Below are 24,693 nucleotides of genomic sequence, written 5' to 3'. Positions count from 1 at the left end.
GTATCCAGTAAGGTGTGTATTCAAGTCAGCTGTAGGGCGGTCCTCAAACTCTTGCCCTTCTTTGGAATCTGAATGCAAGCCTCATCCTATCCCCCACCCTATGACCTGAGGCAATTCTCTCATTTCCGCTAGTCTAGCAAGCCTGCCTTGTTCTGATGGCTTTCTTGAGCTAAGAGTGGTCTCCCACATTCTCCAGGTTTCCCTCTTTATCTATGATCCCCTATTGGGACTTCTGCAACCACCTTTGCCTAGTTTATCCCTATCACTTTTGCTCTCATTTTGCTATGAACCTAAAACAGTTTTTTAAAAATAAAGTCTATTTTAAAAACAAAGAAACAAACAAAAACTCCCATGGGCAAACAATTCAAAGGGAACTATTGTGGTGATAATTTTTCCAGGATTTTTCCAATGTATATAATAGGTGTTTGTATACCCACTAACACCCACACTCTTATCACCCCATATGTTAAATTTTTCCCTGTTTGCAGGTATTCTTCTATAGCTTGATTTTAATTAGATGGATAATACTTCATTGTGCTATGACTTAACTTCACTGACTTCAAATCCCTCCAGTGGAATATGCAGGTTATTTCTATGTATCATTATCATAAATAATGCTATGGTTCACACCTTTATATGTAAACTTTTGTACATAGCTATGATAATTACCATAGGATAAATTCCTAGACATAAAATTGATAAGTCAAAAGTATTTATACTTTTTAGACTCTGGAAATGTGCTCATCTATTTCTAGAAAGGTTGTAGCAATGTGTTCACACATTAGAAATACTATAAAGCCTAAGCAATGAGTTAAGTATGTATGAGCTTTGAAGTTCTTTCCCAACCCTCTCACTGACTGCATCTTCTTCTTCCTGCTCTAAATATTGTGTCCCTTCATGTTCAATTTTTTTGTCTTTTTTATCTTTTTATTGGACAGGTTTTTTTCTTGATGATTTTACCCACTCAATTAATACCAGTTTCTTCTTCTGTCATTCCCTTCCGTTGCCCTCACAATTGTTATGTGAATCGTTTCCCTCAAACTTCCTATGTCCCCCACTTCAAGGAGCTCCCTCACCCCTACTCAAACCAGGAATCTTAATGTTGTCTTTTGTAGGGATGGAAACACACATGTCCTCACCTCCCTAGAACAAAAATCCTTTTGGGAAAATAGAACTTTTTTTTTCTCTTTTTTTAGGGCCACACCTGCAGCATATAGCAGTTCCCAGGCTAGGGGTCAAATCAGAGCTGCAGCTGCCGGCCTACACCACAGCCAAGCAATGCTGGGTCCTTAACCCACTGAGCAAGGCCAGGGATCAGACCTGCATTCTTGTAGATCTTAATCAGGTTTGTTTCCACTGAGCTACAGTGGGGACTCCTACAACAATTTTTGGTAAGCAAAATTTTCTTTTATTTCACAAACAGCCAAAGTTTTGTTTTTCTTACCACCAAGCCTCTCAGGCTGCCACTTTCCCTGTTCCTCTTACTCACCACATGTTCCCTTCCTTCTTGGACTATGACCTCCTCCTTTAGCTGCTTCAGATTTCCTAGGAGAGTTTAGCTAGGGACTATGGTTATCCCAGAGTTGGTAGAGGCGATTGTGCCTACTGGTCAGTGCTAGTACAGGACCACTGGCAATTATGTATGACCCTCAGCAAAACAAAACACACCCAACCACTCTAGTGCTGCACTGGGCAGCTCAAGTCTGCAGGTTACACCTCCCAAGGCCTCACTTAAATCTACTTCTTTCTCTTTGTGCTCACTAGCAGTGCTGTAAATTCAGACTCTCTCCTCAGGGAGGAGAAGAACACCACTTTGTTCTTTTGGAAGATAACTTTGATGGATGTGTTTGCTATTGTCTGGCTTCTTTTGAACCAGTCTGTCCACTTTCAAGGCAGTCCATCTCTCTAAGTCTTATCTGATGAGAAGGTGTTAACAGCACCTACCTCACAGGGCTGTTTAAACAAGTATATGCAATAACGCATGTGGAAGTGCTGAGCAAGGTACCTGTCATCAAATGAGCAGTTAATAAATGTTGACTTATCATCATAATTGTCACCCTCATCTTCAAGAACTCACTTTTAAGGAGCTAAAACTTCTCCTGATTTCTTTAAGCACAGTTAGTTGCTGGCTTTTCAGTAGTGTTTTAGACACTGATTTTACTAGACTGTGAGCTCCTCAAGGGAAATAACTATTTGAATTCATTTTTACATCTTTAACAGCCAGCATTGTGTCTTATGCATAGGGGGTGGTAAATAAATACATGTTGAAAGAGTGTATGGATGATTGATTTATTATATGGATTTATGCCCTCGTTTTTGGTTTTGTTTTTTCTGGAATTCTTAAAAATCAATTGATATGGAGTTCCCGTCGTGGCGCAGTGGCTAACGAATCCGACTAGGAACCATGAGGTTGCGGGTTCAGTCCCTGCCCTTGCTCAGTGGGTTAACGATCTGGCGTTGCCGTGAGCTGTGGTGTAGGTTGCAGACACGGCTCGGATCCCGCGTTGCTGTGGCTCTGGTGTAGGCCAGTGGCTACAGCTCCGATTCAACCCCTAACCTGGGAACCTCCATATGCCGCGGGAGCGGCCCAAGAAATAGCAACAATAACAACAACAACAACAACAACAACAAAAGACAAAAGACAAAAAAAAAAAAATCAATTGATATAATTCACCCTATTAACAAACAGAAAAAGAAAAAAAATCACATCATCTAAAAATCACATGATTAAAAAGGCATAGAATGGAAGAGTAAGATGGCATAATAATGTGCCTAGAAAATTCAAAGCACTCCAGATATTAAAGTTAATAATTGAATTTAGCAATATACACTCAAATTATACCTCTATATATCAATTTACAAAAATCAATTATACTTCTATATGTCAATTAAAAGCATTAGAAAATAAATTAATAATACCAGTTGTAATAACACAGACTTTTAAAATACCAGGTACAAATTACTCTTAAGTCCTCTGCATAGAAAACTATAAAGCTTTTCTTGGAGAGCTTTTAAGAGCTCTAAATAGAGGGATCTTTGCTGGTTGTAATACTCAATTTTATGAAAGATGTCAATTCTTTCCTAAATTGATTGATAAATTCAGTAGAATCTCAATAAAAATCTGTACTGTGTATGTGTATGTGTGTGTGTTTAAACTTCAAGTTGATTCTGAAATTATATGGAAATGCCAAGGGCCAAAAATGATTAAGACAATCTTAAAAAAGGGCAACGTTGAAGAATTTACACTACCAGATACCAAGACTTGGTATAAGACTTTATTATTTGAGGCAAGATGGTATTGTCATAGGATAGATACATAGATCAATGAGGTAGAATAGAGTCCAGAAGAAGAGCCGTAAATGTATAGACTCTTGATAATGAAAAAAGTGGTTCTGGAGAATGATGGTGAGAGGTATTTTTCTCCCCATAATTAGTTCTAGGTCATTGGATACACACACACACACACACACACACACACACACAAATTTTGATTATCAGCTTACACTATACTCAAAAATTATTTTCAGCTGTATTGTAGTTCTAAGTGTGATAGTTAAGATAATAAAGAATCTAGGGAACTAATAGGAGAATATCTTCATGAGCTAGGGATGGTGAGAGCTTTCAAGAATAAGACCAAAAAATTACTTTAAGAAAGAAACTAACATGTTGGTATCAAGAGTAGAAGACATCTAGAAAATTAATTCCTCAGGGGAAAACAAACAAAAACATCCAAATATAAAATTTAGCTGTGTAAGCTAACTTCCAACTTCAAATTTTTAAACTATGTAGCTGTTAACTTCTACAATGAATATTTTGAAATATAAAAATATCTTTTTATCCCAACAACCAGAATCCAAAACTTAATATCTTTTTTCTCTGATTAGATTAATATGACAGGTTGACCTTTATCACCAGAGGTCAAGGTCATATCAATTCACTGACACCCTTTTAGTCTTTAGTAGCTCTTATCTAACAGTTCAAATATGGACCATTGGTTTTAATATTAGGTGGAGCTTGTTACTGAATGATGTTTCCTATGCTGATAATTGTACATTTGCATTTCAGATATCTCTCCTAACAATCTGTGAAGGTGCAAAAATATTGTTGAACCTCCACATTTACCTTATCCTTTGCAACTTCAATTTTTATATGATTTTACAACATATGTAATAAATCAGTAGTGTTAGAAATATGGAGTATCAAAATAAATACACATATAGCAGCATTGTAGGCTCATTTTCTTTTTTTTTTTACTAACAGATATACTCAATCAAAGAGAAATATGACCCCTAGTTTAATTAAAGTGCTTTAAATACTCAAAGCAGAAACAGTTGCCAGAATTCTTGTCTGATGACCAAGATAGTTTTCCATCCCACTTTCTGTGGCTTCAGGAATTGGTGGAGGTTGGTTCTTGTCTGATGACCAGGATAGTTTTCCATCCCACTTTCTGTGGCTTCAGGAATTGTGTGGGGTTTATTGGTTGATTCGTCTTTAGTTAGGGCTTGATTTCCTTGAGATGTTCATTGTGATGTTTTAAATGAAAAGAGACAGGTGAGTATATATATGCATTAAAAATTACATTATGGAGTTCCCATTGTGGCTCAGCAGAAATGAATTTGATTGGCATCCATGAGGATGTAGGTTTAATCCCTGGCCTCGCTCAGTGGTTAGGGATCCAGCATTGCCATGAGCTGTGGTGTAGGTCACAGACATGGCTCAGATCCAGCGCTGCTGTGGCTGTGGCATAGGCTAGCAGCTGCAGCCCCGACTCGACCTCTAGCCTGGGAACTTCCATATGCTGCAGGTGTGGCCCTAAAAAGAGAAAAACAAAATTGGATTATATCTTTTTAAAAGTTATTTTAAAACATTTGTTGTGAAGAGTGGTAAGCTCTAAGTCAGAATGGATAGATGATATTTAATTTTAACTAATTACTTTTTTATATCCTAGGCTGACCAGATATCTGGTTTTCACATAAGGTCTGTTCTCTGTGTGCCTATTTGGAATAGCAACCACCAAATAATTGGTAAGACATTACTTAAATAGTTCAAACTTCTATAAAGAAATGGAAATTATTTTAAGACATATCAGATATCTTTTTTATATGTCCCCCTTTTTATGACCAGTACTCATCAACTTATGTCTCAAACTCCTGTATAATCTCATAGGTGTAGACTCCTAATGAAGCAATGTTAATCAAGACTGTGAACAAATATTTATCCCTTTAAATAAGAACCAATCATTTTGAAGGTAGAGGGGATTTCAGAAAGCAGCTAATTGAACTCTTATTTTACTCTGGAAATTGAGGCCCAGAGAGAGAGAGAGAGAGGAAAAAGACTTGAGTTGGTAGCAGGGTCCCAAATAAAACTCAGGTTTCTTAACTCCTTGTACATTTATATATTTACACTATGCTTGTACACATGGAGTAAATCCAAAGAAAAAAGGACATGCATTGTTATACATGTATTGAACATGAATCTTTCTGCCTAGATGGCTCCAAAATAGATTATACTTTCCCTAGAATAAGGGAATCGTGGGCCAAAGCAGTTTCCTTTTTCTGTCCCTCCCAACTCCTTTGCTTTCAGTCTGGAAAAATCTCAAACATAAGAAAGCGGTCTAGGCAAGAAGGGGTCAGTAGTTGAGAAGTCAAAAAGGATGAAAACATAAGTTAACTTATTGAAACACAATGAAAATGTGGAGTTTTTTTCTAAGATATAAAATGTAACCAAGATATTTGGTAACTAATGTACGTATTTGCCTCTTTGCTCCCCCCTAAGGTTGCCTCTTAAACTCTAAGATATTGCTATTTACCAAATGATTTAATATTCTGTATATATTGTTGCAACTTGAATTCTAAGAAAAATTTTTCATCTGTCTGCCTAATTTGCAGAAAAATATTAGTACATTACTGAACAGAAAGAATATTCTAAGATTTGAGAATTTGAGCCCCTAGTACAAAGCAATGAATTACATCATGTATAGAGTTTCAAATGTATTTAAGTTTAAAGACAAGAGAAAATCCATGAAAAACACCATGAGATATCTGTAGATGTCCAGTGGCAATTTCACATGCAGTTCTACGCTTCATTCCTAACAGTAAACATCTGCTATTTTTTCAAAACTAAGACTGTGGTTTGCCTATTACACACTAAGAGATTTGTGTTTTTTTATACATGTCTTCTAGCATATGCTGACTTACCTCCCAAATGGGAAGTTAAGTATTTTTTTAAAATATCAGCATGCTTTAGAATTACAGTAATTTTTTTTGTTTGTACTAAATAGAGACACAAGGGTATGGTTTTCAAGATTGCTGAATTTTTCTGGTTAGACTTGTATACTTTGATAGTCATGCCCAAAACATCTGATATAATTCTGGAAATGAACTTTGGAAAGAAGACACACACAAATTAAGTTAGGATTACTTGAACCCCATTGGTAGCAGGCAACAAAACTAACCTTGCTTTGAAGCTTAACTGTTTCATAATCACTAACATTTCTTGAATGGTCCCCCCGCCCCGTGTGGAGCAATATCCTTCACAAACATTCAGATGTTATCTCATTTCGTCTTCTGAGATAGTTAAATTTTAATCTCCATTTTACCGACGAGGAAATTCACTGTTAAAAATGTTAGGTAACTTGCTTAAGGTAACACGACGGATGGTGAGGTTGAAATTCAAACCAAGACAGTGTAACTCCAGAGCCTGTGTTCTTAATCACTATGCCATGCTGCCTCACTCGAGCACTGGGCTTCAAGAATTGAAAAACTGTTTATATTATATATATATTTGTGTGTATATATGGGTATACATATACACACAGTTATACATATTCAGGTGATATATATGTATATGTGTATATATATATGTAATTGTGTATATATGTGTCTATATATCCAGTTATAGATATTCAGATGTATGTATGTATATGTATGTATGTAATTGTATATATATGCATATATGTACACACACAGTTATATATATTAGGCATATACATGTATATGTGTGCATTGTATAATTACGTATATATATGTATAGATGCCAGATAAATCAGTTATTGTCCATAGTCATCTTAAAAACCATTTTCAGGGAATCTGATTGATGCCTGGTAAAACTCCAGGCTTCCCTGAGACCCAGTCTGGCTAGCACAACCTGGAAAATAGACTACATCCCTGTACACCTCAGATCTACTCTCATGGAGGCAGCAATTGTTAGAGTAACCAATGATTAAAAGAGGCATGAAGTCATCTGGGGTTTCTCTGTTGTAGTAACAGTGTCCAGTGCTGAAAATTACCGCATATCCCAATCTCTTCTCACAGGAGTGGCTCAAGTGTTAAACAGACTTGATGGGAAGCCTTTCGATGATGCAGATCAACGACTTTTTGAGGTAAGAAATTTGTGAACCAGGGGTTATAGCTGAGTCACCAGTAGTCTCCTGGTTACAGCTTACCCGCATTAGTAAGGATAATTACTAACTAACAATTATTAATCCTTATTCTTTGATAGTGTGACAAAATTTAAAGGTAGATTTGAAGAATATATCAATGTTTAGGTAAGATTTGACTCTTTTTCTCATAAATTAGATTATTTCTATCCCAACTGATTATTTTTCTCTTAATCTCAGTACAGAATTAAAGCGCCTCCCTCCTATCTCCAACGTATAAATTGTCTTATCCTTATCTTATTTGTGGGTGTTCAGTCATGAGACACCTAGCCAGCTCTGCCATCACCTTTCTTATACTCACAAGCTTCCTTTTACTCCAGTCTGCCCTCTAGCTGCAGAGGTTAGCTTTGAACAGGCTTCCTAGTAGACTTTGTACTAGGAGCCAACATAAAAACCCTATGATTATTTTTCCCTAGCTGAGAATAGGTCAGGACTTGTTCACTAACTGGCTGTAAATCAATCCTCCATCCCATTAATATCTACCTTATGAATACACTCACTTTGTTTCTTTACCAAAATATTTTATAGCCTAGCTACTGAAAGAGGTTGCTTTTTGTTAAATGGAATGAAATTACTAAAATTGGTTCACAGCCTAAATAAATCAAGAGAACATTTAAATGAACTTAAGTACATTTTTAAATATATAAAGTCATTTCTTCACAATAACGTTATATTAATAATTTTTATCATGTGCAATGTGAGCGATAAAGTTGTTACATGACAATAGTAATTAAGAATTTTAATGTACATATTTCCCCAAGGCCTACTTCTGTGTACAATAAAATTATACTTTCAAGTCCATCCCAGATGACTGCCTGCTTTCATATTACATTATGTCAGTGAGTTACTGCAGTTTTTAATTAGTGAGCCTCCTCTTTCCTAGGCTTTTGTCATCTTTTGTGGCCTTGGCATCAACAATACAATTATGTATGATCAAGTGAAGAAGTCGTGGGCCAAGCAGTCTGTGGCTCTTGATGTAAGTACAATATTTACGTCAGAATTTATGCTAGCAGGCCCTAATTTTATGAAGTAAAAACAGTCCTTATAATGGGGCTTAATTTCTCAATTTTTTATTACCTATTCTTTGGTCTTAACCATTTTAGAGTCATAGGTTTGAACTTGATGGAAGTTAGAGACCCTCTTTAGAAAAATGCACATATGCACATGTAATTTCTGGGTAATCACAGGTTCCTTGAAGCCCTTCCATCTATGTTCCACAGTTAAATGCAGATTTTAAATAATGTTTAAATATTTTAACCATTAAAAATGATGATCCAAAAATCATGTCAGGATTTTAAATGCAATATGAACATATTTTGAATATGTATAGATATTCTGGAAATTCTCAACTTTTCTTACTATAAGAAAAAAAAAAACACCTCGCTATGGAGATATGTGACTCAGATGGGAGAAACTGATTCTGTGATTATCCAACTCACCCCCTCCCCAACAGATATATACATCTCACTGAGAACACTGACCTGTTTCCCAGGCCTGTGACTGAATCTCCTTTCAGGTCCACTAAGTTCTAAAAGTACAGTGCTTATCTCTCCTGAATCACGGCTTGTGTAGACCCAAGACTTTTTTTTGTCAGCTTCTACTCTGTAGCTATTGTCAAAAATTTTGTTTGTATCTATGAAATACTAATTTGTAGGGCAGATAAAGTGTCCATGTCTAGATAACATGATGTAGAACAGTGTGACGTAATGCATGTACAATCTTCAAAATATTCTGTGTACATTGGTAGAAAGAGAAAACCAAGGGAGAGGGTAAGTAGATGAGCCAGTGGTACCTGCAGAACTCTGATTTGAGGTTTAAAAGATGTAAAATTAATAGTCCTTTCTGTATATATTTTTTTCTCCTAACCAGACAGTGAACTCTAGAAGCACAGGGATTTTTATCTTTTTTGTCCCATTCCCAGCACCTGGCAAGGTACTTAGCACACAAGTGGTATTTATTGAATGGTTTTGGATGGGTAGATGGAGGGAGGGAGAGAGGGAGGAAGGAAAGAACAGAATGAAGGCGGGGGTACTCTCCTTCTGGGATAGTCCCACTTTGTTTACATGTAAGACCTTACAGTAAGGAATAAACACAATATTTATAGGATGAATTAATACACAAGTGAGCTCTAAACCTACAACCAACCAAAGAATGTGTATATATATATATATATATATATATTTCTCATATTATCTTTCATCATGTTCTGTCACAAGAGACTGGATATAGGTCCCTGTACTATACAGTAGGACCTCATTGCTTATCCATTCTCAGTGATGGTTTGCATCTACTAACCCCAAACTCCTAGTCCATCCCACTCCCTCCCCTTCCCCCTTGGCAACCATAGTCTTTTAGTGCCAGCCTCACTCCACATCCATTTCCCCTGCAGAAGGAGGCTGTGGGCTTTATCAGAGTCAAAGGCCATGTAGGGAGAAGATTTAAAGCTTTGTCTTTGACATTAGTCTGATTTAGTTTAGTTAGGATTGAATTCTGGTTTAGCAGCTATTGTTCTTGAGCAAGCTGTTTACCCTCTCAGTTTTTCATATGTTAAATGGGTATGCTGAGAAAGGTATTTTAACTGTTAAATAAAGAAAAACAGACTGGGGGGAAGGGAGGGAGTGCGATGGATGGGCATTTGAGGGGTTTTTTGGATGCAAACTGTTATATTTGGAATGGATGGGCAATGGGATCCTACTGTACAGCAGAGGGAAATGTGAGTGATTGGGTCACTTTGTTGTACAACAGAACTTGATGAAACATTGTAAATCAACTATACTTTAATAATAATAAATTTTTTAAAAAGAAAAATTAACTCCAATAATTTTAAAAAATGCAGGGAAAGTTTTGAGAGAAAACATTTCGTTACAGTTAGCTGTTTTATTAACCAGAGCACTTGCTGTCCCTAATCAGCAATGAGTTCGGAGTCTGCTCAGCCCAAGACTGCTGTAAAACTGCTGATTGAGGGGCTGGAGAAGGGTTGTAAATTTTTGCCCATTTTATCAAGAAGATCATTTCCTGCTCAAAGCATTAGCTGAAAACAGATCCCTTATTTCCTAGATCCTAGACAAAATTCCCCATGTCAAGAACAGCATGTAGGTCATCAAAAAGTGCTCATCTCCATGGGCAAAGCCTCCACCAAAAGACTTGCCTGCCAGAGAGTCCCTTTCCTGTTCCACATGCTGGCAACTTCAGCCTGTTTTAGCTTAATCCACAAAAGGTGGAAAATAGAAATATAAACATACAAAATATTTTCCACTTTTCTGGCCTTTACAAAGTGAAGTGACTAATACCTTATCTGGATTTTACTTAATTGAATTATGAACACAATTATTTGATGATTGCTTTTCCTAGTTTCTCATAATTCAGTCACTTAGTTCTATTGTTGAAGTCTTTTTTTTCCCCTAAATATATAAAATTAATACTCTAAGGCTCTCAGAGAGCAGACATGCTCTTAAAGCTGAATAACAGAACAAAAAAAAAGGAATTTACTATCACTTTTAATAACTTTTATGATCCTGATTTCCATTTTGCATGAGCAGCAGATTTCAGGAAAAATATACAGATGTGTGTTTACATTTTCTGACAGTAAGGATCCTAGGATAAAAGGGAGGGAACTTTACCTATAAGTCTAGAATACAAAGAAGCTACACACAAACATAGATGTGGAATTTTACTTCTTCGTTTTCAACATCAAGGATTGCCCTTTGGGGTATCTTTCATAGATACTGCAAATGAAGCTTTACCAAACACTGATGAGAAATTTTCCAGGAAATGTAAGTCAGTGTATTAAGGGACACCTTATACACCTTTATGATCAAAGGAGGAAAGGAATGAAGGTCAAACAGAGGGTGTGGAAAGGGCATATGCAATCAGGAGCCAAGCCCCATTTATTCTATGTCCCCAAAGCCTCTCCCATCCATTTCCTCCTTTCCAATCACCACAGCAACCATCGTACTTAAGGGCTTCATTACCTTTTGATTGAGCAATTGTAATAGCCTTATATTTGCTCTTCCTAAACCATATTTTAGATTGCATCATTCGCCTACTCACAGACCTTAAATTACTCCCCCATTACCTATCGCACTGCAAACTTCTGGCCTTTGAAGCCCTTGGAAATCTCATACCAAACTATCTTCCTGCCCTTGGCCCTCATTTCTCTTCTCAGAGTTTTCTATGCTAATTACAAACTCAACTACATCATAGTCTACAAATCAGCCACCTGCTTCTCTGCCATCTGATCTTTGCTCTAACGTCCTCTCCACTTTAGTCTGTTCCAATTATGCCATCTTCTCTCAAAATTGTCCCATCATTCAAAGCTTGATTTAAATGTAATCCTCTCGCTATAAAGCTTCTAATCTTATAGTTATTTGTTTCTCTCTTTGCCCCTATATTACAGTTAATGGTGATTCTGTATGTTTTCCTCTACTAGGACTTATGTGCCTCAAAGCATGTGGTCATGTTTTATATGTCTTTTATTCCTTTTGATGCTTTCTATATAATGGTACTCAATAAGTGCATTAAATAAATGAATGCATGCAGCCACATCAGCATTCCAAAAGTGAGAAGCTAGGGTTGTGATGGGGGAGCTGGCAGACACTTTAGTGACAGACTTGCTGGCCACAGGCTGGCATAGCAACACCTCTGTATCCCCTTCCCCCTTTATAAGCCATGAGCAGAAAATCATTATTTATTTGGGGGTGTCATCTCTTCCCAAGTACCCCCTCCCCTGGGGTATTTCTTTAGGTGAAGATTAAGAGACTAGCCTGGCTTCCTGAAGGCAGAAAGAAGGAAAGATGTAAAAGAGATGATTCCCCATGAAGGCTCTCCTAAGCTCCAAGGAGAGATTTCTCTCCAGCTGGGTGATTGAAAAAGTTAAACTCACAGGATGCCAACAGAATGCCATTTTATTCTTTCTCATCCCTCTTCCTTAATTTACTCTTTTGAATAGGTCTTTCCCATTCCTGGGTGAACTCTGGCAGATTCCACGGCACTTCTGACATACGCGGCGATTATATAGTCTCCGAGCTTTCCCTTTGTCCAGGATTAAAGGCCTATGATCAGGAGAGTGTCATAATGGACTTTTTAAACTCTTTCTCACTTCACCTCCTCCCCCAAGGTGCAGAGAGCACGAGGAGGCAGAGGAAAGCAAAGCCTTACATTGACTGCTGCTGTCTTAACTTGGTTTCAAGCCCTCTATCAGACAGTAACATTCTCTTGTTGCCTTGCTAAATTCTTCGGAGAACTGCCTGGGCTAGAAATCCCCCGATGGCAGTCCCTGATGTGGGTTTGCTTTCCTAACTGACAGGTTACAGTCCTCTCACAGCCCCTGGCTTCCGGGGGCCCATCCAGACCCTTCCTCTATGAGGATCATCTCACTTTTCCAGGAAGTCTTCTTGGTCAGGGCCTGGTTTTTTTGTGTGGTAAAATAGACACAACATAAAATTTACTATTTTTAAGTGTACAGTTTAGTGGCGTTACATACATTCATATTGTTATACAGCCATCACTGACATCCATCTCCAGAACTGCTTCATCTTCCCCAACTGAAATTCTGTGCCTAATAAACACTAACTCCTCTTTCTTCTTTCCTCACAGCTTGTGGTAACCATTGTTCTAGTTTATGTCTATGAATTTCACTACTTGAGATACCTCATATAAATGGAATCATACGGTTCTTGTCCTTTTGTGATTGGCTTATTTCACTTAGCATAATGTCTTCAAGATTCATCCATGTTGTAGCATGTGTCAGAATTTTCTTCCTTTTTAAGGCTGGTTAATATTCCATTGTAAGTACACACTACATTTTGTGTACTCATTCATTCGTTGACAGACACTTGGGTTGCTTCCAAGTCAAGGTCCTTTTAAACCTGGATGTCTTTCATGGGTCCATTCGGTCCATAGGAAAACTCACATGTCTTCAACCATTAGATTGAAATGCAAGTCCTCCTCAAAGCAGCTCTCTCCTCCTTCCCATTAACCTTTAGAAGTTTTAGGCATGAACCAGTTATTCCCATACTACACTCTGGAGGAATACATATTAGGTCCTACAAGCTTTTCTCTGGAAGGAGCCTCAAGAAAACCTAAGAAATCCTCAGTATGGGGTTCTCTCGTGAACTGTTAGCCTTTTTACCCAAGGCAGGGATGGGGATCAAGCACCTTAACTTGGAGGCAGTGGGACTAGTTTGGGGCATCTTCTTCTCAAGTCCTGCATGGAAGACCTAGGCAGCCTAGCACTCCCTTTAGATTGCAGTACCTGTTGTTCTCAACTATAAGCTCAGACAGTCTCACTTAAGCATCCTGTTTTGTCTACCAAAATGATGTTTTCCAGACCAAGTTACTGTCAGACCATGATCCAATGATTGTCCAAATGAGAAGTGTCAGTCCTTGGAAGACCCATGTTTATTTGTAGGATACAATGACACATGTTTATTTGTAGGATACAAGTTATCAGTTACAAAGCTAAATGCAACACACTAGCAGAAATGGAATTGTTCCCACTTGTAAATTCTTCTTTACTGATTGAAAACATGTCGGATTATATAAACACCTCTTTTAGCCAAAGGAAACACAAAATGAATTACTTTCTTGAAATGGTTATGTGGTAATTAGTTTCTCATTGTAGCCACTATTACATTGTAAGTTACTTTAAAAAAATAAAATAAAAAGAAAGAAAGAAAGAGAAAGAAAGGAAGGAAGGAAGGAAGGAAGGAAGGAAGGAAGGAAGGAAGGAAGGAAGGAAGGAAAGAAAGAAAAGCTTTGGAAGCTGTTCTCTGTGAAAATTCCAGACTCTTACTGAGCTGGTTTATGAATTTATGATCATATTGTGGCTTTTTAAAAGGCCCTGGGAGGAATTCTCTTGTGGCATGGTGGGTTAAGGATCCGGCATTGCCACTGCAGTGGCTTGGGTTGCTGCTGTGTGTGGGTTCAATCCCTGCCCCAGGCATTTCTGCATGCCCCAGGCACCCCCCCCCCAACCCCAAAAGGGACTAAGAAAATAATTATGCCAAATTTGTTGAACTTCTTTAAAGACCAACTAAATGGATAGTGTGGGCTTCAGCTTTTCACTTGCTACTTTCTGTTGCCCAAAGAAAGATTTCATTTACAATGACAAGCTGCCCAGGCTCTGCAGGGTAGTCTAGCATATTTCACGCTCTAGAATCAACAGGGGTGCTTTTAAAAACATCGTTACCTGGGCTGTTTTCTCAACTGATTGAATCAAAATCTCTGGAAGTAGAAACAGAGCATATGTATTTACAAAAAGTTTTCTTGGTGATTCTGATACACGGTGCAAGGCGAGAACCATTGGTATAGAGTGACCTGTTTGTGTGATAACATCTCCAAGGTTTTCTTTCATAAAAGGCAGACACAGAATTGGATATTAGTACTTCCTTTATAAATATTGTTGAATTAGGTTGAGACAGTGGATGAAATGAGGTGAGGCTAGAGGGTGCTTTCTCCTCCCTGCTTTAAATACCCATTTATTCTTTGACCTACTTCTAATGGCTTCCATTCTCTCTCACTCACTCACTCTCTCTCTCTTTTTTTTCTTTTGGCTGCTCCTGTGGCATGTGGAAGTTCTGGGGCCATGGATGGAACCCATCACACTACGGCAGGATTCTTAACCCACTTCCTGTATTTTTTTTTTTTAAGCAATTTATTTATTTATCTTTTTAGGGCCGCAGCCACAGTATATGGAGGTTCCCAGGCTACAAGGCAAATTGGAGTTGTAGCCACTGGCCTCCACAGCAACGCCAAATCTGAGCCACGTCTGCGACCTACATCACAGCTCACAGCAACGCTAGATCCTTAACCCACTGAGCAAGGTCAGGGGTCCAGGGCTCGAACCTGCCTCCTCCAGGATATTCAGATTCATTTCTGCTGAGCCACAGTGGAAACTCCTCCTCTGCTTTCTTTTGAGGAGTTCTCTAGAAGACTATCAGTGAACGCCTATGCTCAGCCCCCATTCTGAATTCTTCTCCTATCTATTCATGCTATTGACGTTTTCTCCCATTACAGAAAAGAACCAGTCCACTATGGTAATTAGCCTGTAAATGACTAGTTTATTTCATGGCCATAGGAAAGATCAGGATCCAGAGCAAAAATCAATGAACCTTAAAAACAAGGAACAGCAATTTTAATATTGTATTACAAGACTCATCATGTAATTTCCTAGAATTTTACAGCTATCTGTAAAAATTCCCTTTTTTTTTTTTTTGGGTCTTCTTTCTTTTCAGGGCCACACTTGCGGCATATGGAGTTTCCCAGGCTAGGGGTCTTATTGGAGCTACAGCTGCTGGCCTATGCCAGAACCACAGCAACACCAGATCTGAGCCACATCTGCGACCTACACCACAGCTCATGGCAACGCCAGATCCTTAACCCACTAAGCAAGGCCAGGGATTGAACCCAAAACCTCATGGTTCCTAGTTGGATTCATTTCCGCTGTGCCACGACAGGAACTCCTGTAAAAATTCCATTTTCTTTAGTAAAAGAAAAAACAATTTCTATTCCAGTGCCTAGAATAGTACTTGACCCATAGTAGGTACCCAAGAAATAGTTGCTTATTTGTGTTATTTATGAATGAATGAACTTAATTACATACCTAATTAGATACCTAATTGCTATCTGAAGCATTCTGTGACTTGCTAACAGCTTCTGTAAGCACCTGGTTTTGCAAATTTAGGACATAGTCTTGTAAAATATCTATGAAAACTGTGATTACCACTTTATAATTTTGTAGATGAATTCAGCAAATTCTATGTAGGGCATTCCTTGAGCTAGCAATGAGGAAGTATATTTGTTTTCATTTCTTCTGTGTCAGTAATATCTGCTGTAGATAATTAAAGTCACAAAGTATTTTTTAAAATCTTTTTGTTAGAGGCAGATCAGTCGTAACTCTAGAAATTGTTCTGCTTTCCATGTTTTCTACTACATCCTCCCTTGGCTTCTAAGACTCTACACATAAGTGGTTCTTCTCTGGTCTATTCTTAACCTCCTCTCTTGAGCCCTCTTCTGAATATTCTTCAAGGTTGAGTCATTTTCTCCTATTTTCTCTCTCTCTCTCCTTTTTTTTTTTTTTAAATGAATATACCAGTTTCATATAGAGAACATATGCAACACCAGATCCTTTAACCCACAGCACCAGGCCAGGGATCAAACCCATGCCTCTGTAGTGACCTGAGCCGCTGCAGTCGGATTCTTAACCCACTTCACCACAGTAGGAAATCCCTATTTTCTCTTTACGCACTCTTTCCCTGAGTAATTTGGGCTACTCATTTGGCTTCAGCTGCCATATACAACCAGATGATCCCTAATATGTATTCCTAGTTCACTTTTTTTCACTCCTCTGAAGCTTCAGACTTTTATTTCCAACTGTTAGTTCCTGTATATACATCCAAAAGTTCAGACTTCACATATATAACAATTATAAATTCCATTAAAAATATGTATTATGTTATTAATAGAATATTGATAGGATGTTTTCATTCACAGTGGTTTGTCATTAACTTCTCTTCTCCCTCACTTTCCACATCCAGCCACTTGCCAGGCCCAGTCAGTTTTGTCCCTGCAGTATCTCCTTTGCCATTGCCATCTCCACAGTTCAGGTCTTTATTTCCTTTTTCCTGTAATAATGCTACTTACTCAAGTAAATAATCCTGGCTTTCATTTCTTCTTTTCCACTCGTAATTTATTTTCCTAAAGTAAAATATGGGTTGTATCTCTCCTCTACTCTAAAACCATCAGTGGCTTCCCATTGCCTACAAATTTGACCATAAATCAGATTATTTCTAGCCTGTCTGTTCTTTTCCATTGATCTGTCAATCCTGAGCTTTTGCAGTTTAAAAAAAAATTTATTTACCCCAGTGTGTGTTTAAATTCTATTATAATTATTATAATTTGTGTTTCCTTGAAAATTGCTCATATGTTAACACATCTCCATTTAAATGTGTATTTGTTGTACTTCTACTTTGTGGTAGAAGCTGTTCTAGGCACTGAGGATTCCTTAGTAAACAAATAATATTCATATTGTCATGGACCTTATATTCTAGTGTGAAAAGATAGGCAGTAGATAAGTAAACAAATACAATAGCAAGATAAATTCATGATGTTTTGTCATAAAGAAAACAAGGCAAGATGTTTTCAAAAAGAGTGACTAGAAATAGGGGGCTACTGTGGTATGTCCCAGAGAGCCCCCCAAGAAAGTAACAGCTGAACTTTGTTATCTCGTTCTTTTGTTTGTTTTTAAAATTTCATCCAAACACATTTTACCTGCATAGTCTTCTGCTCTAGTTTCAGTGAGGCTCTTTCTTCTTGTATCTTGTTGAAGACACTTAGCATAAGATTTCTGAAAGGTAATGACTGCTGCAGGAAATGATTATCTGAGTTTTCATGATGATGATCCCCTTTCTCTTGGATTTCAGTGTTTGCCAACCAGTAAGGCTTTGTGATTGGCCTTGAGCTTCTCTCACTGTCCACTTATGTGCCATGGAATCCCCTTTATTAGGTATACAGAAAGGAAGCAAATTGAGGTACTTAGTTCCACCTTGATACTCAGCATCCAGTATGTAGGTTCAGATCCAGCATGGTTCTGCTGGGCTGAAATGGTGTATTCTCCCCCTAACCTAGTGCACTGTGGATCCCTTGGGTACAAGGGTGTGTCTGTGTGTCTGGTTCACCTTTATGTGTCCAGTGCCAGCACAGGACCTGACACATAGTAGACATGCAAGAAATCTTTGCTGAATGAATCCAGTAAGTAAAGTACAAATAAAAATCACAATAAAAGTACAATAAGAATCCAATCCTCAGTATATGCTGCTAGTAAGGTTTTGTACAGAGTGCGGTAGAATGGTTAAAAGTGTGGGCTTTAAAATTAGACTGTTAGGATTTTAATTCCAGCTCTGCCATTTTTCTGTGTATCTCTCAGCAATCATTTAACTTCTCTGTGCTTCATTTTTCCCTCTCCCCAGCTTTGTGGGATTATTATGAGACTAAAAGGAAATAATTCAGGTAAAATCTTTAGCACAGTGCTCATAAAGTGTCAATAATAATTGTTACTTATGTTATAAGGTCCCCGCTGTTATTCAGTATTTTATTTGCAGTGACTCTGTGCCCCAAGATGAAGGCTAATATTTCAAAGACAGCTGCCATTCAGTAGAAGGTCAGCTGATTGCTGTTTTGGTTAGTGCAGATCCTAGGGTAAGAGCCCTGACAGCAGAAGAAGGAACAATGCCCCTCCCTGCCCCGTCCATTTTCTTTCAGGGCCCTGGTGGGCCTGCTTTATTTGTTTCAGGGGTTATTTTCCTCTGTCTGGCTGCATCTGCCTTATAAATGGAGAAAATTCTTCCCAGAATCTAGCAGTAGGTTATCAGTTTTAGTGATAGTTTCTAGGTTTTCATTTGGTTATTTAGTGCAAAGGACGACCCTGCCTGGGGAATCAGCAAGATAACATTTTAAAAAATAAACTTCGTTTTCAGACTAGTTGTAGATTTACAGAAAAATTGGAAAGATATTACAGAGAGTTTCCACACATGCTGCTCCGAGTTTCCCCAGTCATTAACATCTTACATCAGTGCAGTACATTTGTTATAATGAATGAGCTGATATTGCTACACTATTAACTGAAGTCCATTTTTTTCTTCATATTGCCTTAGGCTTTACCTAATGTCCTTTTTTGGTCCCAGGATCCCATCCAGAAAACTCTGTTACATTCAGTCATCATGTCTCCTTAGGCTCCTCTTGGCTAACAGTTTTTCAGGATTTCTTTTTTTGATGACCTTGGCAATTTTGAGGACTACTGATCAGAGTATTTTGTGAGGATATCTCTTTATTGGGATTTGTCTGATGTTTTTCTCATGATGAGACTGAAATTATGGGTTTGGGGGACGAAGACCACAGAGGTAGAGTGCCACTTTGTCACATCGTGTCAAGGGCACATACTTTCTTTCTTTCTTTTTTTTTTTTTTTTTTTTTTTTGTCTTTTTGCCTTTTCTAGGGCTGCTCCTGCGGCATATGGAGGTTCCCAGGCAGTCGAATCAGGGCTGTGGCTGCTGGCCTGTGCCACAGCCACAGCAACACCAGATCCGAGCTGCATCTGTGACCTATACCACAGCTCACGGCAACGCTGGATCCTTAACCCACTAAGCAAGGGCAGGGATCGAACCCACAACCTCATGGTTCCTAGTTGGATTCGTTAACCACTGAGCCACAACGGGAACTCCCAAGGGCACATACTTTCGAAATGACTTATTGTTGTTGATGTTGACCTTGATCACCTGACCAGGGCAGTGTTTGTCAGATCTCCTCACTGCAGAGTTCCTCTCCCTGCCTTCCCATTCCAAAAGCTTGGAAGGAAGTCGCTGCACAGCCACACTAAGGAGTGGGGAGTTATGCTTGACCTTCTTGAGGGAGAAGTAGCCACATAAATGATCTAGAATACTTCTGTATTCTTCTGTGAAGATATTTGTCTCTTCTAATCACTTATTTGTTTGTTTATTCAATTATTTATTTACTTTCAGTGTGGCCTCAAGGGTATTCATTTCATATTTTGGGTTATAATAATAATAACAATAATAATTATACTTTAGGTTATGATAATAATAATGATGATGATGATTATTATTATTAATAAACTACTACTTTATTTATAAGACATCATTTTATACCAGAATCCAGTAGGATAACTTCTTAACAGCAACGAAGACTCATAGATATGAACAAGCAGTGCTTCCTTGCAAAAATAGTCAACTGGGGAATCTGTGCACTTCTTCTAATAATCCTATCATCATTTAACTATTTCTGAAATACCTCCATGACAACTATGAGGTTTGTAAAAAATAATCATTATTGTAATGAATGGATTATCTATTATGTGCCAAGAACCCACCTAACCCTGAGGTATATACATACAGATGGATGGTATATAAATTTCATAAGCCACAGCACAACACGAGGTAATTTCAGCGCAGCAGAGGATGGAGACAGGTGAGAGTGTGGTTGCCATACAAAGTGATGAGTTCCGGGAGACAAAAGGGTACGAGGTTGAGAGCCATGGAAGAGAGGCATCTTAGTCAGAGTTCTGTCCTTACCGCTTTGTAGGGAAGGTAACTTCTGAGTGACAGGTGTCAGTGAGCTTTACAATTTTAAAAGACAACTAGCTGGAGCATGCTAGGGAGAAGGAAGGTTGTTTGGCAGAAGCCGGGAGGGCTGAGGTTGCGTGCTATTCAGGCTATCAGTACAGCTAGAGGCAAAAGGCACAGAGGGGCAGAGGCAGGCCTGAGGCTGGAGAGGTAGTAGGGGCCAGATCACCAAGATGCTTGTGGAACTGCAAGGAATTGGTACTTAATTGTAAAGGCAATGGAGGAGAACCATCAGAGGACTTTCCTCAGGTGAGGAACTTGAGCTGCTTGACATTTTAGAGGGATCATTCTGGTGGTTATAGAGAGAAAATTCATCTCAGTACTTCATTGTCATACTTTGTTTTTTAACAAAAAAGTTGACTGTGTATTCATTTTATTTCCTGTTATGTGATATTTGGTGGTTTTCCAAAATCAAATCCACCCTCAAATAATTTACCACCTCTGTCATGGTCTAAAGAATGTGCTTTGCGATCCTGAACAAGAGTTCCCAAACGTAGCAGGATGTTTGGAGTAATTTAGCATTGTCCCCTTGGTAACTTGTTCTGGCTTGCTTCACATTTTTTTCTTTCATTAATTTACATTATTATCTTCTCTTCTCCTTTTGTTATGTTATTATTTTGTACTTTTGAAAATGCTACAAATATTAAATGTTTATCATGTTTCAGGTACTATATTAAGTTATATATGTATTTCATTTAACCTTCACCAAAATAGTTTGGAGTAGACAGTATTATTACCATTTAACATATGAGCAAACTGGGGCTGAGAAAGGTTTAGAAACTTGCTGAGAGAGTTTTGTGGCTTGCATTGCACAGCTAGAAGCAGAGCCAGAATCCAAACTCAGGTCTGTCTGTTTCAAGGGGCCATATTGTGCAGATTATGCACCCAGGTGTCTTTTAGAGAATGTCCTATCAATTGCAGGACTGCATTTACCACTGGAGCCCTTGCCTGGCCACAATGAAAGTGGGAAGAGAGCCAAAGTAGAGCCTGTTTTCTACACCAGGGGGCCATGCTTCTGTTTTGTGAGATAGTGATGACAGTGATTAAAGGACAAATAATGAAGAAGAACCAGTTGATTTAAAATCTCAATCTATTAAATTGTAGATTTGAAAAACCATTGATGCGTATTATAGTTCAGAAACAGCAATCTAACCAATCCAAGTTGCTCAATTAGTCCAAAAACATGCCATGTTCTCCTCTCTTCCTATTAACAAATAAGAAAAACAAGTAAGCAAGGAGTTCATTAGAAAAGCATTTGTGAAACATTAATACATTTAATAACATACTTGATTAAGAAAAACAGCCTCACTTTAAAACATAATGTGGGGAGTAATGCAATTTTGAGGAAGGAACATTTATTTTGAAACAGTTATAAATTATAGCCCAATATGCATATGTATAGAGTCATATTGAATTATACTAAGAATTAATAAAAAAAACCTCTTAAATTTGTTAATGGCTGAGATCTTTTATGAGAGACTACTAAAAAGTTTTTAAAAATTAGAATAATTATTACTACATGCAACTTTTTTAAAAGAAATAGGCTGTTTCTTTCACCCTAAGGACATTGAAGTAATTGAAATTAGTAACTAAGCAATTCCTAAAAGTCGTGGAATAGAAATAACCCAATCCTAATCTCTCACTTATAATAATTTTCTTTATAGTTAGAATATGTTTAGTCAAATCACCAATATTTAATGACCATATACTTCATATACTATATATGCTACTATATATATGAAGAATTTGATAAGGATATGCTGTAATCCTGGATATACTATAACCCTGCCTACCAAACACAACTCTTTGAAATACAGAAGAGAATTAGGAAATAAACAAAAGTTGAGCAAACACCATGAAATTCATATACCAGAGTTCATATATTGGATTCATTTGCTCTGATTTTAAAAACAGTTCTAACACAATTTGCTGCTTGATTGCCTAAACCATTGTAGTAAACTTTAGAGTGATCTCATCACCAAATACTTCTGATTCTGTCCCTTCCCAGCTCATGGTAGAGTTACACTTTTCTTTCTTTTTTTTTTTTAATTTTAATTTTTTTTATTTTTTCATTATAGCTGGTTTACAGTGTTCTGTCAACTTTCTACTGTACAGCATGGTGACCCGGTTGTACATACATGTATAGATTCTTTTTTCTCACATCACAAGTGACCAGACATAGTTCCCAGCACTACACAGCAGGATCTCATTGCCTATTAATTCCAAAGGCAATAGTCTGCATCTATTAACCCCAAGTTCCCCATCCATCCCACTCCCTCCCCCTCCCCTTTGGCAACCACAAGTCTATTCTCCAAGTCCATGATGTTCTTCTCTGTGGAAAGGTTCTCTGTGCTGTATATTAGATTCCAGATATAACTGATATCATATGGTATTTGTTTCTCTTTCTGACTTATTTCACTCAGTATGAGAGTCCCTAGTTCTATCCATGTTGCTGCAAATGGCAGCATTTTGTTCTTTTTTATGGCCGAGTAGTATTCCATACCATATCATCTTAATCCATTCATCTGTCGATGGACATTCAGGTTGTTTCCATGTCTTGGCTATTCTGAATAGTGCTGCAATGAACATGTGCATGCATGTGTCTTTTTCAAGGAAAGTTTTGTCTGGCTATATGCCCAAGAGTGGGATTGCTGGGTCATATGGTAGTTCTATGTATAGTTTTCTAAGGTATCTCCATACTGCTCTCCATAGTAGTTGTATTAACTTACATTCCCACCAACAGTGCAAGAGGGTTCTCTTTTCTCCATACCCCCTCCAGCATTTGTTCTTTGTGGATTTATTAATGATGGCCATTCTGACTGGTGTGAGGTGGTATCTCGTGGTAGTTTTCATTTGCATTTCTCTAATAATAAGTGGTGTTGAGCATTTTTTCATGTGCTTGTTGGCCATCGGTATATCTTCTTTGGAGAAATGTTTATTCAGGTCTTTTGCCCATTTTTCAATTGGGTTGTTGTTTTTTTTTTTGCTGTTGAGCTGTATAAGTTGTTTGCATATTTTAGAGATTAAGCCCTTATCAGTTGCATCATTTGAAACTATTTTCTCCCATTCTGTAAGTTGTCTTTTTTGGTTCCCTTTGTTGTGCAAAAGCTTATCAGTTTGATTAGGTCCCATTGGTTTATTTTTGCTTTTATTTCTGTTGCTTTGGGAGACTGACCTGAAAAAACATTTGTAAGGTTGATGTCAGAGAATGTTTTGCCTATGTTTTCTTCTAGGAGTTTGATGGTGTCTTGCCTTATATTTAAGTCTTTCAGCCATTTTGAGTTTATTTTTGTGCATGGTGTGAAGGTGTGTTCTAGTTTCATTTATTTGCATGTAGCTGTCCAGGTTTCCCAACAGTGCTTGCTGAAAAGACTTTTTCCCATTCTGTGTTCTTGCCTCCTTTGTCAAAGATTAATTGACCATAGGTGTCTGGTTTTATTTCTGTGTTCTCTATTCTGTTCCATTGGGTCTGTTTTGGTACTAGTACCACACTGTCTTGATGACTGTGGCTTTGTAATATTGCCTGAGGTCGGGGAGAGTTATGCCTCCTGCTTGGTTTTTGTTCCTCGGAATTGCTTTGGCAATTCTGGGTCTTTCGTGGTTCCATATACATTTTTGGATTGTTTGTTCTAGTTCTGTGAAAAATGTCATGGGTAATTTCATAGGGACTGTACTGAATCTATAGAACGCTTTGGGTAGTATGGCCATTTTTACAATATTAATTTTTCTGACCCATGAGTTTGGAATATCTTTCCATTTCTTTGTATCTTTAATTTCACTGATTAATATTTTATAGTTCTTAGCATAGAAGTCTCTCACCTCCTTGGTCAGGAGTATTCCCAGGTATTTGATTTTTGGGGTCCAGTCTGGTCATGTCTGGTCTGGTCCTTTCTGGTTGTGTCTGGTCATGTCTGGTCTGGTTGTATCTGGTCGTGTCTGGTCTGGTCTGGTCGTGTCTGGTCATGTTCTGTCGGGGCTGGTCTGATTGTGTCTGGTCGGGCCAGTTGGGGCAGGTTAGGTCCAGTCGGGGAGAGTTGGGTACAGTCGGAGCCAGTCGTGTCCGGTCTGGTCCTGTCATGTCCCATCCGATCATATCTGGTCGGGGCCAGTTGGGGCCGG

General features: G+C 38.0%; 1 protein-coding gene across 7 annotated transcripts in view; it reads left to right on the top strand.

Annotated features, from left to right (window-relative positions):
- Nucleotides 1–24,693, top strand: part of PDE11A (phosphodiesterase 11A) — a 427,800-nt gene that overhangs the window by 243,787 nt on the left and 159,320 nt on the right. For all 7 annotated transcript variants that reach the window (XR_014829804.1, XM_084999950.1, XM_084999948.1 and 4 more), the window contains 3 exons: nt 4,949–5,024; nt 7,314–7,381; nt 8,322–8,414. Coding sequence is in view for 6 of the 7 variants with exons in the window: in XM_084999950.1 (XP_084856076.1) it covers nt 4,949–5,024; nt 7,314–7,381; nt 8,322–8,414 (237 nt within the window). In the remaining variant the exon portion in view is untranslated. The remainder of the gene's footprint in view (nt 1–4,948; nt 5,025–7,313; nt 7,382–8,321; nt 8,415–24,693) is intronic.

This window comes from Sus scrofa, chromosome 15, assembly GCF_054392235.1.
Source record: "Sus scrofa isolate SSC_HxYL_T2T_F1_AM1 chromosome 15, Sscrofa_HxYL_maternal_Yorkshire_Landrace_v2.0, whole genome shotgun sequence".
Lineage (NCBI taxonomy): Eukaryota > Metazoa > Chordata > Mammalia > Artiodactyla > Suidae > Sus > Sus scrofa.
Note: the sequence above shows the minus strand (reverse complement) of the source record. Positions and strands in the feature narration are given on the sequence as shown.